At 47.3% G+C, this 14,641-nt stretch overlaps 1 protein-coding gene across 1 annotated transcript in view; it reads right to left on the bottom strand.

Moving 5' to 3' along the window:
• PLXNA4 (plexin A4) overlaps positions 1-14,641 on the bottom strand; it is a gene marked incomplete at both ends in the record, with an annotated part of 438,509 nt that overhangs the window by 218,626 nt on the left and 205,242 nt on the right. The window contains one exon of the mRNA XM_084206497.1: positions 8,682-8,813. Within this exon, the coding sequence (XP_084062623.1) occupies positions 8,682-8,813 (132 nt within the window). The remainder of the gene's footprint in view (positions 1-8,681; positions 8,814-14,641) is intronic.

The following is a 14,641-nucleotide window of genomic DNA, read 5'->3' as shown; positions in this document are numbered from 1 at the left end:
CTCAGCCCCTCTGCTCATCAGATGCAAAATTTCACCAGCAGTGCTCTGACCCAGAGTTAGAGGAATTCATGTCCTGCCAGCAGGAAGGGTTTAGACTCTGCCCATGACCAAGATCCATGAACCCAAGGTACTGCAGCAGCTGCAGATCCTCCCCCACAGCTGGACCCAGTGATTAATGCAGTCTGCTTGCAGGGAGGTAATTTCTCTGGGATGGGGCAGGCCTGGAAGGGATGGTTCTGGCATGGATCAGCAAGGCCAAGCACGAAGAAAAGGGATCCCAACCTGCATTTTGTGGGAAATCCTTCCCTCCAGTGAACAGCTGTCAAAATGCTCCCTGCTGCTCCTCTCCACACAGCTGGAGCTCGTCAAGGTTCCTCTAGATGGGATCAAGGAAGCTTTAACTCATGTCCCTTAGGTGCCTACAAATGATTCTCTGAAGGAGCACTTCTCTCTCTGATGCACAGCAAAGCTCAGACTGGACATCTGATGGTGACAAAGCAAAAGTCCTTCTGAACTTTGGGAAGCAAAGCTCTCATCAGGGCATGGACACAGGTCAGGAGGACAGCTGAGTTCTCAATAGTGAGTGGCAGGTACTACAGAGAGTTCCAAAAGAGGTCCTGATCTTGGAAATATCTTCTGCACCTTCAGGGCACAGGGAGTTACAGAGGTTTACCCACAGCTGATGTCACAGAATCACAGAATCCCTGGGTTGGGAGAGACCTTCAATGTCTTGTTGCCTTCAACTGTCACTGAATCATAAATTCCTAAATATCCTGGGATGGAAGGATCACCAAGTCCAACTCCTGGCCTTCACAGGACCACCCCAAAAATCATTTTGTGTGTCTGAGAGTGCCAGGAGTCTGTGAGCAAGGCAGGGAATGATTCAAGGTCTCCCAAATCCTGGACTTTCTCCCAGCCTTGCCTTCTTGCCAGTGCACTTTGCAGAGTCCTGGTTTTAGGGCAAAGTGAGGCACTTCAATACAGCATCAACTGGCTCATGAAAGCCTTTCCAAAGCATAAAAAGAGCTTAATTCAAGTGTGAAAAGCCCAAGGTTGAGGGACAGTGCGATTTGGAATTTTAGCTGCCTGTGTATCTCGTGGGATGGAGACAGCCCCAAGTGGAATTTCTTCCCTTGCCATGAACGATGCATTTGGGACACCTCCAAGACCTCGAATCTGTTCCTCTCCTGCTCAGCTCAGCTTTCTCAGTTATTCACATCCCTTCTAGAACACACAACCAACCCAGCAGGAGGTTAAGGGACTCCCTATTCCCTGAATTACCCCAGCTTACTCCAAAACACCCACATGAAAGCAGCAAATGAGTTAAAATCAAGCTAAATTATGACTTTTTGCAATAATTTGCCTTTTGCTGATAAAGAATTATTTCAAAAGAGTCAGCAGCACAATGCACTGCCGTTTTGCCAGTGGGCCAAATCACTTTTATCCTTCTTGGCTTAGAAACACAGGCACTCACACAGTGTCTGTTCCATCCACAGCTGAGCATCCATGCGGGATTTTCCATCTATTCAGCCATTTCTCAGAGGGCATCTGACCTTATTTAACAAGCCCTTAATTAGGTGAAAGCAAATGTGAGGGAGAGCGGAGTTCAGCCTCTGATATTGCTGAGGGTAATGAGGAGTGTTCCAGGGGCAGCAAAGAACAATCAAAGGGAACAAAAGTTGCCTTTGCTGCCAACTGGGATTACACTCATTGCTTGAGAGGGGTTGAGTGAACTCCAGGAACTGCTCTTGCCTATCAATTTTGTGCAGGGCTGCCCAAGAGTGGGACAGCTGGCAAGGAAATGGGTGGTTTGGAGTCCTCTGCTTTGGAGGATTTAGAGGGAGAGGAATGTGACGCATTTTTTTTTGCAAAGATGGTGAATCTGACCAAGTTTTGGGTGTCTTAGAAGCTCTGGTGGCCTTGATTTTATGTAGGATGTCAGTCTGGTTTGGGAACAGCCAGTTATGGAATCATGGAGTGGTTTGGGTTGGAAGGAGCCTTAAAGATCATCCAGTTCCACCAGGGAAACCTCCCACTATCCCAGGGTGCTCCAAGCCCCATCCAGCCTGGCCTTGGACACTTCCAGGGATCCAGGGGCAGCCACAGCTGCTCTGGGCTCCCTGTGGGCCTCACCACCCTCACAGCCAAAAATTTCTTCCCAATTCCCTGATAATTAATCCAAGGAAGAGATGATGCTGCCAATACCCTTCCAGAAGTTGATAGGGAAGGCCTGCAGAAGACCTGACCACCTCCAAAGAGTGGATGTGCACAGCGGTCATCTTTCACAGCCCCTTCTAAATCAATATTGCAAGATAGCAGAATCACAGAGATCTGCAAAAACAGCACCAAAATTTACAGTTTCTGGGTGTCTCTGCTGCTTTTAAATCCCCAGGTCAAAAAGTCACACCTATTAGATAATCTCAGCTTGCTGTTTTCTAACAGGGTCTTTCTGCAATTTGTGGTCCTGGCCCAATGATGAAAAACGTGGTCTGCACGCAACCTGATGGCTCACCAACAAACAAATGCAAACTAAAAGGAAAAAACAAACAAACAAAACCTCTGGAGTTATTTTTAAAATTTGTGATCTTGAGCCAGTGTTTTTGGGGACAGCTTTAAACTGACAATCCCCTAGAAACAGCCACTCCAAAACCAGGAGTTAATGCTGCTTGATATCTCGTGCAAAGACCACATTTGAAGAAATTTAGCCATAATTAAGCAAAGTTATTAATGATTGCTTTAACTAATTGATACGATTACATAAGCAGCAGACAAGATTTTAATCAGTGGTCATAAAACCAGAAGTAAACTGGCCAGACACCCCCTCCCCTTTGGCAGCTAATTTGCAAACAATAATTCTGCTGCTGAGAGTGACTCAGCGGCTGAGGGGAGAAGAATAAATCTCAGGAGACAAATAGGTATAAGCCTTCCTCATTTTAATGAGAAACAGACACAAAAAGGCCAAAAAGACCCTGTCAACATGATTTGCAGTACAGTTAGTTAATTTTTACCAAATGTGCTTTCTGCCACGCTTTGGTTGAAGTACATATTTATTTGATATTTCTCTGGCAAAGTTTAAAAGAGCCTCCAAAATACCCATCTGCTTCTGCTACGCATGACCCTACCAGCCTCACCTCCGACACACTGTAATGGTTTCAGGGAATGATAGCACTGCACAGATGTGATTTATTCACAGATTGTGGGTGACTTTCTGCTAATTTACAGGGGAAAAGCACAGCTTTCCACTGGAGCGTGAAGCTGACCCACAGAACAAACCTGCCTGCACAGGGACAGCAAATCTCCTTCCTTGAGGCAAACACTGAATCACAAGATGGTTTTATAAGGGACAATAAAAACCATCCCATTTCCACCCCTGCAATGGGGCAGGGACACCTTCCACCATCCCAGGTTGCTCCAAGTCCCATCCAACCTGGCCTTGGACACTTCCAGGGATGGGTAAAGTTGCTCATAAGTAACACCAGGTTGCTCAAAATCTGGTGGCAGAACAGTCTTCCCTAACCTTCAGTAAACCAAAAGCAAGAAGAAGCTCAAAACCACGAGACTGAAACAATATGAAGGTGACACTTCTTCCCCTTTACCTTCAGGATTTTGAGCCTTTAAGGTTATTTCCTCCAGCTCTTCCCTTTGATCCCTCTGTATCAAAAGGAAGGGCTGAGATTCCTGTCTTAGAGTTGCTTCCATGTGTTGTATGAGCTTTGTAAAATGCTGGGAGAGACCCAGGAGCCCAGCTGGCTGAAACAGAGTTATTTAGGGAGTGATGGAGGTGACCTTCCAAAGGTGGGACAGGGGAGTGAGCATCCTGCACCTCCTGGCATGCAGAGGTGGGCTCAGTGTGTGTGTCAACCCTTGAGCAGCAAGGAAACAAGGAGACAGCAGCGTGGGAGAGCAGAGAAACAGGGATGCCAGGAAGGCAGGAGGGCTGGAAAAGCAAGTGCCAGCCTGGAAATGAGAGGAAAGGGCTGCAAAGGATCAGAGAGAGAGAGGCAGGGAGAATGAGGAAGGGGTGGAAGAATTACCTCCATCCCTGCAAGGACTTGCAGGGAGTTTCTCAGCTGGGAAGAGAAAGAAATTCAGAGATGATGAGGTGAGGGAAGGAAGCCCAGGCATGTGTGATGAGGAGCAGGGAAGATACAGAGAAGCTGCAGCAGAGACCCTCCTGTTCCCCCAGTGTTCCCCATCTGCTCCTCATCCCCTAAGATCAGCATGTGAGCCACAGGGCTCCTCTGCACTCCAGAAACAGAAAAAGGAAAAGGAACAGCCCCAGCCTCCAGTGCACTGAGATAAGAAATGTGGAGAGGAGCTGTTTGCAGTGACAGGACAGGGGGAGAATGGCTTCAGACAAAGGGAGTAGGTTTAAATGGGATGTTAGGAGGAAATTCATGGCTGTGAGGGTGATGAGCACTGGCACAGGCTGCCCAGAGAAGCTGTGGCTGCCCCTAGATGGCTGCAAGGTCCAAGGTTGGACTGGATGGGGCTTGGAGCAAGCTGGGATAGTGGCTGTAGGTCCCTAAGAGTGTTTGTGAAGGCTGCAGTTAAAGGGATGATCTCCTGATCCATCCTGACAGATGCCATGTGTGCACCAACCCTTCTCTGTGCTGTCAGCAGGGACCTGAAACACATTCACACCTAGAACACAGAGATGTCCACACCTCTGGGAAATGATGGGACCTCTGTAGGCTCTGTCCCAGGGTTTCAGTGACAAACCTCCTCTCCCTCCTTCAATCACTGTCTGTATAAAATATGCATTTCTAGATAATGGTGAAAAGCTGTTGATCCTGCTCCTCAGAGCATTGCACCTCTGATTGAGAGTGCAAGTGCTGCTTGTCACCTCTCAGTGCCCAGAGGAGTGTCAAGGCAGGGCTTGTTTCAGCCACAGACCACAAGGCTGAGCTGGGCTCCATCTCCCTTGGAGCCCAAGGAGTTCAGCTCCAGAGGAAAACCCCCATGTGCAAACCAAGGAGCCCCAGGTCCACTGGGGAAAACTTTCCCATGCAGAAGTTGACCTTAAAAAGGGGATTGCTTTGGCAGCATGAGAAGGGTGTTCCTTGTATCCAGATTTACAGTGACAGCTCTTTTTTAGGTGTCCCAAGTTAAAGGGATGTCCTTTAACTGGGATGTCCAGACTGGGACAAGCTGGAGAAATTGGCTTTGTCACAGGGACTTCCATTCCTGTGAGAGGTGGAGCCAAGTCTGGCAAAACCACAAGGTCTGGAGTGGCTGAGGGAGCTGGAGCTGTTCAGCCTGGAGAAAAGGAGGATCAGTGAGGACCTCATTGCTCCCCACAACTCCCTGAGGTGGGGGGTCTGTCTTCTCCCATGTAACCACCCCCAGGACAAGAGCAAATGGCCTCAAGCTGCACCAGGGCAGGCTCAGGTCGGATATTAGGGAAAATGTCATCAGTGAAAGAGTGGTCAAGCATTGGAAGAGGCACTGGTTGACACTGGAAGAGGTGGTAGGTAGGACCAAGGCAGGGGTGGGGGTGACCATCTCCAGAAGTGCTCAAAACACAAGTAGAAGTGGCACTTCATGGTATGGTTCAGTGAGCACAGGAGTGTTTGGTCAAAGGTTGGACTTGATCATCTTAGAGGCCTTTTCCAACTGTAATGATTTTATGATTCTATGAAAACAGCTTTTAATAACTACACTGGTAATAACAGAACCACTCTTATCTCTGGGGCGCAGACAGGCCTGAGCTGAGGGAAAAAAACAAGGGGAAACCTCTTCCTTCCACAGGGATAGCACAAGTGCCTGTCTATCTTTAAAAAGGTCAGGTTAAGTCATCACCCCCCTGTCCCTCATCTCCACAGATCCCCCAACACCACTGGGGGCAGTGAAAACCTCTGATAAGTCAGATTTCACCCTTTTATAAAAGATCTGTACATGGCTTGTAGAGTGGGTGGGATATTTGCTCCCCAAGGGCAGCCTCTTCATAATCCTACCTCCAGCAAAGGCAAAACCCTGCACCCACTCACTGAGGCTCCCCAAATGTTAATTTATTCAAGCATTAAAGCGTGTTCTGCCATGGGCACACAGGTAGTGACTGCACTGCTGAGATGGCAGCGCTGTCACTCACATTGCCTGCCTCAGATAAAATCAGATTTGGGCAAAGGCTGATGTAGTGCTGACTGTTTCACAGGCTCACATCAGATTTTAAATAACAGCAGTCACTGCCTTTCTCACCAGCCTCTCTCACAGAGACATCCATGGGCATCAAAGATGGGTGGGAGGAGATGATTGATAAATCACAGGGGCTCAGAGCTCACAGAATCACAGAATAACTAGGTTGGAAGAGACCTTCAAGATGATCAAGTCCAACCCATGCCCTAACTTAACTAAGTTAACTAAGTTAAGTAACCCATGCCCATCACCTTAACTAAGGTGCCAAGAGCTCTCTACAGGGCTTGGGGTCCTAAAAACACCAGCTTTGAATTGTGCTTTGGATCAGCCAAGCCCAAAATGAACCTGCTCATGCTGCCATGGTCAGGGAAGTGCAGGTAGTCAATGGACCAGCAAGAATAAGTTTTTGGAAGTCTCTGGAGGAAAAACAAATTGTTCCTCTTGTTCCAGATTTCATGTTTTAAGGATGTGAGGGAATGAAGGTTGCTGTGCCACTGTCCTTTCCCCCAGAGGTCTGAGACAGCCCCTGGGAGTGTCTGTAAATCTGAAGGGCTGTGCAAAGGCAGCAGTGGTGTCTGAGTCTCAGGTTTCTGCTGCTGAAATGGCTCCCAAGGTATTAAAAGTCTTTTTCCAGCCCTGTGACCAAAGAAGAAGTCGAGATTCCTCAGTTCTGCTTTTCAAGGTTGTTTATTTTCTCTTATCTGTTCCATTCTGTCTCTGACCCACTGAGGTCTGTCCAGCAGGTCGGGTTGTGGCACAGTCCCTGCCCTTGGGGTGCTGTTGGCTTTTTATACGCAGAACTACGTGTGCTTTATTTACAGTAATTTCCCAATACCTATCACCTGTGTTAGACAGTCTGCTCTAAACCAATCCAGAAGTGTCACCATCCCAGCAGGAGATGGAGGACAGGAAGAATAAGAAGGACAGGACACACTTAGATTCTCCTATCTTGCTTCTTGAACTTCTAAATCCCCACAATTCTACTTTTTCACCCTGTGACAAATTCACTGTCATTCTACTCAAACCCTTGTGGCTTGTAACTCCTCACACAAAGTTGGTAATTGTTTCCATGGGCTAAAATCAAAGGCACAGGTGTTTGTGACTCTGTGCTGAGGTCTCTGAGCCCCCTGCCAGGGTCTGGAATCACCCAGGGCAGCCAGAGGGATGTCCTGGGTCCTGACATCTGAGGTGACCTCAGGTGGGGCTGCACAAAGGGGACACTGAGCACACCTGAAAACCCTGGGTTGGTTATTGGTGCATTCATTGTTCTGCTCCAGGGCTTTGGCCCTCAAGGAGCCTCATTCTGTGCAGAAGGAAAAAGGGCCCAGACAGCAAAAGGATGAGGAAAAGGAATGGTGTCATGGTCAAAGTCTTGCAGGAGCTCAGGCATCACCTGCCTCCAGCTTCTCACCCCACCCCAAAAAGGGACTGGAACTGTTTTCACTTTGGGACTGGAAGTGAAATCCCATCCTTGCCCAGCGTGGAGCAGGTGAGATGGAATCCCAGCTCTGTCATCCTGTCCTTTCTCCTGAATTATGGTATCTTTCAGCCTCTTCAATCAGGAGGAATTTACAGAGTTGCCCCCCTCCCCACACCAAATTTCAGGTATAAATATGTACAGTAGAGGGAAATGGTTGGAAACATCACAAACCACTTTATTTTAAGTGGCGCATGAGGAAGAAATGACACTTGTAGATTAAAAATATAACCAGTAATAGTTATTTAATAAATCATTGAGCATGTATGGATGAACATGTCCCACTCAGACTGCTGGCCCCCACTGTGGGGCAGCTGCCATCACCCTACAGCAATCCCTCATTGCTCACATTCTTTTTGTGGATTTAAAGCTCCTCACGAGCATCTGTGAATCAGCCAGGTATGATAGCTCAAGTAATCCTGCACACCCACAGGACTAAGTATAAACAGTGAGTTCTTCATGTAAAAGTAGCTCCTCCTCCCACTCCCATCCCAAGCAGCAAACTTCCCAAGGCCAAGAATTCCATGGAAATCAGCCAGGATTCCATGCTGAATACCCAGGTTCCTTCCCTGGGATCTGGCTGCCAGCATTTTCAATCACAATCCTGACAACACAACAGGAACACCACACTAAACTTGGCCTGCACCCTGGCTGGCAGCGTCCTACACTCTAGCCCAATGTCCCAAAGAGGCTCCAGCCTCTCCAAAAACCCCAGTTAGACCCAAATTATTCAGTGCTTTGGCTCTACACCTTCCTGTGTCTGTGGCAGATGCAGCCACAGTTTGGGTGGAGGTGGAGAACAACACAGCAGCAACACTTGTCCAGCAGCCAGCAGGACAAAACAACTCTGGGGCTGGTTCCTGCCCCCAAATTCTGCACCCCTGGCCCCTCAATATTACAAAAGTATGTAAATGCCATGGGTTTATGAGCATAAAACCCCAAGGTTGACAACAGAGCACTTCCTTGTGGGAAATGTGCTCACTGGCAGAATCCATGAGCAGCTCTGATATCCACAGCAGGATGCAGATGGAAGGTTTATGAAGCAGCACGGGCTGCTGGAGCTCCTTACCTGCTTCTCAGACATGATGTAGAGGTGCTCGTGGTCCATGGAGAAGGCCATGTCCCGCAGGATGGGGCCAGTGTCCACCACCTGCACGATCTCGTACTGCAGCGTGTTCTTGGCGGTGCCATCCACACGGATCTGTGCAGCAGCAACAAGAGCAGAGGGAGAACGTGAGGGTTTTCACCTCCTTCCACTGAAAACAAATCATTACACAACCACAGAATGATCTGTGTTGGAATGAACCTTAAAGACCATCCCATTCCAACCTCCTGCCATGGGCAGGGACAGCTTCCCCTGCCCCAGGGTGTTCCAAGCCCTGTCCAGCCTTGGGCACTGCCAGGGATGCAGGGGCAGCCCCAGCTGCTCTGGGAAACCTTCTGTGTCACCACCCTCACATTAATATATATCTATTTATAATATATACATAAAATTATATTTATATATTTATTTTTAAATGTATTTTTATTTTTAAATCTATATTTCTATTCATATGTATAGTCATATGTTTATTTATATTTATAGTTATGTGCTTATTTAGAGTTATAGTTATCTTTATATTAGTTATATTTTATATATTTTATATATTTATTTTTATACATAACTATATAATTCTATAATTATATAACTATATATATGTATGTACACATTATTTATATTATATGCATATATTAGAGACCATCATAAATATATGTACATATGTGTAGATATATGTATATATGTATGTACTATATATGTGTATATACATAATATTGTCTATATGCAAATATCTATAAATATATTCTAGATGTAAATAGAAAGATACAAATATAATCTATATGTAATATAATGAATATAAATATATAAATATAAAATATATATTATATAAATATAGAAATATAGAAATATAAAATAGAGAATATATAATATATATAAATATAATCTATATGTAAATATAGATATAAAATATATGCAAAATAATCACTGGACAAATGTATTGTGCCCCAGGTCTTTCAGACAACAACCACTGTCAACAAAAAGTGAACTTTTCCCAGCCTGCCCACCAAAAGGACGAAGCAGATTTCATCACTTCTGCTGGTCCCATCAACACAAGAGCGCTGTAAGAACAATGCAGAGCCTGCTGGCTTTTTATCTGGCACTGTCACTGCGCTCCTGTCACCTCCTGGACAAATCCACCACGCTCAAAATGATGGCAGTGAGGGAAGGATCTGTGGTGGTGATGAGCAGAAGATAAAAATCCACACAAATCTGCAGGAGTGACTCACTCCAATGCCACTCAGATAATATTATTGCTCTTATTGCTAATGTTCCACGGGGCAATTTATTATTGCAGAGTGTTCAGTGCAACACAGACTATTCCTCTTGCTGATTGCAAATATCAGGTGTTGAAATCAGCCCTGCACCAATGTGGCACCTTATGATTCCAGACATCTCTCATAACAGGGTGTCACTTAGGGACATCAATAACTGGGATTATGAGGAGGAACCAGACACACAATCCCAGTCTGTCCCTGACAATGATCCAATGATGCAGAAGAAAATGCAGAAAACAACAGATTTTTCTTTGCCTGCTTAAAAACAATTTCTAGAGTTTGGGTCCAAAAGCAGCTGGAGAAGGTTTGCAATTCCTTTCAATAGAGAGCAAATAATGATAAAATAGCTGTTCTCAGGAGTTCCCCTAAACCTTCTGAGGCTCTGTACAGCAGCAAACCCCACAATCATGTTTCAGAACTGCATCCACATTCCTTATCTCCCTCTGCTTGCCATGTGTTGCCTTTCACTTCCTGAAAATGTTCTATCCTGCAGCGACACAAACACCACAGTACCTTTCCCTGAAAGAAACACAGTTGTGGGAGATCTTCATCACACCCCACATTATAATCTCCATTCCTTCCTGACCAAAGATTCCCAGCCTGCAGTTGGAGAGCTGAGCAAAAAGCACCCTTCCCATCTGAGGGAAATAACAAGCTGTGGAGAACTTATGGTGTCAAGACCTCTTCCCACTATTCCCTGGCACAGTCCTTGAGCCTGTTCCTTCTGTATCAACCTCTCAGCCAAGAAACTGAGCCTGAATCATCTTCTGTATTGGAAAGTCAAAGAGAAAGGAACAGAGGGAATGATAAAGGATCTGCAAAGTCTGTATGAGTAAAGGACAGCAATGATAGGCAGATTGTTATCTTTGTCCTTCCTTGATGTACTCACCTGCTGTGGGACAACAAAGGAATATTATTTCCCCAGGAATGATAAAAAAATTGAAGCAGAAAGGATTTAGAGGGGCTCTCTGTGCCAGCAAAGGGTGTGGAGAGTGCTCAGGGATGCTCAGATCCTACGTGTTATCCATCAGACTCCACAAAAGTGGGAGCACGTGCAGGCCTTGGCTGCTGGGCTGCTCCAGTGACAGGGGAGGATTTGCAGCTAATTTGTCATCTTGATGGAGCTGCTGATGAGAGCAACACACGTCCAACATCAGCATACAGAGAGGTCAGGGCATGACGCCCAGCACTGAGCATCCCTGAAGCACCAAGGGGTCAGGGACTGAATCCCAGCACTGAACATCCCTGAAACACAAAGAATTCAGGACCTAAACACTGAACATCACTGAAACACAAAGAATTTGGGGTCTGAATCCCATCACTGAATATCACTGAAACACAAAGAATTCAGGACCTAAACACTGAACATCACTGAAACACAAAGAATTTGGGGTCTGAAGCCCAGCACTGAACATCACTGAAACACAAAGATTTTGGGGTCTGAATCCCACCACTGAACATCACTGAAACACAAAGAATTCAGGGTCTGAATCCCAGCACTGAACATCACTGAAACACAAAGAATTCAGGGTCTGAATCCCACCACTGAACATCACTGAAACACAAAGAATTCAGGGTCTGAATCCCACCAGTGAACTTCCCTGAAACACAAAGAATTCAGGGTCTGAATCCCACCACTGAACATCCCTGAAACACAAGAATTCAGGGTCTGAATCCCAGCACTGAACTTCCCTGGAACACAAGAATTCATGGTTTAAAGCCCAGGGTTGAACATCCCTGACTCCCACCAGCTCTGGCTGCCTGGGAGCAAGGGGCTCGCTCATGTCCGTGGCCCCTCACAGGGAAATTCAGCTTCTCTCAGTTCTTCCTTCTGGAAAATGGACCCTGATGTAAATCACCCATGAGGTCAAGGGCAAAGATGCCAACAGGCTTGGGCTGAGTCATTTCCCTTAGGACAGGCAGGGGAAAGGAAGGAAGGAGGCAGGAAGGGCTGCGGGCTGAGGAGCACAGGAGGCTCCCTGTCGGGGCTCTGCTCCGAGCACACCAAATATCCCCAGAGCAGAAGCCTTTCCTCTTTCCCTCTGAGGCTTTCCAGCTCCAAGTTGTCCCTCCCAGGGAGCAGTCAGGGAGCTCTGCCTCCCCTCAATCCCTGGTGGCTTCTCATTCCTGTCACAGCATCCTCACACTCTGCTGATCCCTGCGCTAAACAAACCTCACATCTTCACTTTGACCTTGATTTTCCAGCACCACCGTGGTCAGATCTGCAGGCTGCCAGATATGTAAGCAGCCAATTATCACCCCGGGGCTCAGTCACTGTCCTCAGCCTTTGCCAGGCCCCATTAGAGGGGAAAGAGCTCGGGGATGGAAGAGGCAGGCTGGAGGAGCAGCCGGCTGGAGTTAACAAACCATGGAGACAGGAGGCACAGCCCCCAGGGATCTCCCCTGTGCATTTGGTGCAGGTAAAAGATTGCAGAGGCTTCACACCAGGAATGCAGAGCTACTCGGAAGTGATTTAACAGCTATTGCTGGCCTAATAGCCTGAAAAGTCATTATTTTGCAGAGGGGGAGGGAGGGAAGGAGGGACAGGGCTCCTTGTGCTGTTCATGTGCAAACACACACACGTGTTCCACAGCCCAGCAGCTCTACATGCAGAAACCCCTCTCTCTAGTTAAATGTAGTGGCTAACAAAAAGGAAAATTCAGAAAAAGGCCAGAAAATCTGTCAGACACCAACCCACGCTGCACAGCCTGTGCAAGTCCTGTGCCAGCTGCGAGGTGATTATTGGAGACTGCAGCCAGAAGTGTAGCCCCCAACTCCAACCATCCCTTTACCTGTTAAACACTCTCTTTCTTATGTTGGACCCCAGGCACAGAGCCCTGAGGATCTCTGCCTTCCCTGTACTTTCTTCACAGTCCTGAGCATCAGACAACACAACTGCATTTTCTCTTAGAGATTTATTCCTGGCTCCGAGGCACCTGCTAGAACCAGGGCACTTGGGCTGGTGAAAAAAATCAAAGAAGGGTCTGTGAAGGAAAAATGGGAAGAATCTCATCAAGGCCTGCAGGTGATCACCACTAAAGTCAGGGAGCCAGACACAATCTCTGCTTGGAAACACAAGTTTCCAGCTGCAGGGAATTTGAAGAACATTCCACCCATTCCCCTCTGCTCCTGCTCTTCTCTGCTGGCATCAGCCCCAAGCCCCACCTGGAGATGGGGTGCTGGCATGGATGGAGTTTTCTTCTGACTGACTGATGGGCATTCCCATATTCAGGATGTTTTTGGGGGGCTGTGGGAGATGAGAACCTGACTAACAGTTCCAGTTGGGATCACTTCTGGGAGCTGCCTGAGAACCATGAGCCTCTCTGCAAGGCAAGAGGGAGGGGGACAACAAGTGACAGAGGGGGCTCCAGGACCATGAGTGAGCCTCAAAATGCTCAGTCCACCACAACCCACAGTTCACAAACACCCCCATCACCTCCACAGCAGGATCCTCCACCTGCTCCCACTCCCTGAGTGGCTGTCCTGGACATGCCCACCCCTCAGAGCCCCAGATGCTCAGCTCAGCCCCCTTGTCCTCCTTTAACCCAAGACATGTGGGAGCTCCCAGGGCCCAGCACTCTCAGGCAGCACATTAATCCTTCTTCTTCCTGGAAGGCTTCACTCCCTGGGCTTGGCTGCTATTAAAACATCAGCGTGATGCTTCCCGAAGGTCAACTACCAAGGGACCCATTCTGGCAGCTGTTTGTTTGTTTGTCTGAACATTATCTAGGGCTGGCTGTTTATTTACATCCATTGAAGTATCAGACAATAAATATCCTCTCCCAGTAGCAAACAGATGCTTGCACTCGAATGTTCTGGCTAGGGCTGACTTCAAAACGATCTCCTTAATGAGCAAACAACACCATTAATCTTTAAAGACACAGGCTCTGGCCTTCTCTGAGCTCCCACCCCGGCCATGGCTGCACCCACAGGCATCCCTGGCGAGCAGCCCACGGGTCTGGGAGATGAAAGAAGGTAAAAGATACCTTCCATCACTTGGCTGGTGGTTTTCAGCCTTATCTGGGCCTCCCCAGCTGCTGAGGGATCCACGGGAGGCTGATGCTCGAGGACAGTTTCCCCAGCAAGTGGGTGGCAGATGCCTCAATCACACTTCTAAGAGGGACATAGAGGCTGGTATCACGTAGTTATCAGAGAGAGGGACACAATGATCCTCTCCAAATCATGGGGATGGACTCAAAATTGTCAAGGAAAGAGCAGTGGGATTGGGGGACAAAAGGAATTGTTGGCAGCAAGCAGTTGGTGCCTTTGCTGGAAGATAAATCATGATTGTGGCAAAAAAAGAAAATATCTTTAAGCTCAGCAGAGCAACAGAAACACCTGCCTTCCAGAGAGGGCCACACACCTCTGTTAGTACCTCAATTCTTTCCTATAAAGTGACATTTCCTGCTAAAATCCATCCACACAGATGTACCTCAGGAGCTTTACTCCAGGCCCATCAAAGCCTGATCCTGTAGACTGAATCAGCATTTGGAGCATGTTAACATTATCCAGTTTTGGTTTATTCAAGAAAAGTCACTGGCACAGGTTGTTCAGAGAGGTTTTTTATGTCCCATCCTTGGAAGCGTTCAAGGCCAGGTTGGATGGGACTTGGAGAATGATCTAATGCAAAGTGTCCTTTCAAAATTATCTTCAGCC

The sequence above is a fragment of the Fringilla coelebs genome (genome assembly GCF_963513975.1).
Source record: "Fringilla coelebs genome assembly, chromosome: 5".
Taxonomy (NCBI): domain Eukaryota; kingdom Metazoa; phylum Chordata; class Aves; order Passeriformes; family Fringillidae; genus Fringilla; species Fringilla coelebs.
This window is presented reverse-complemented; position numbering and strand designations above follow the sequence as displayed.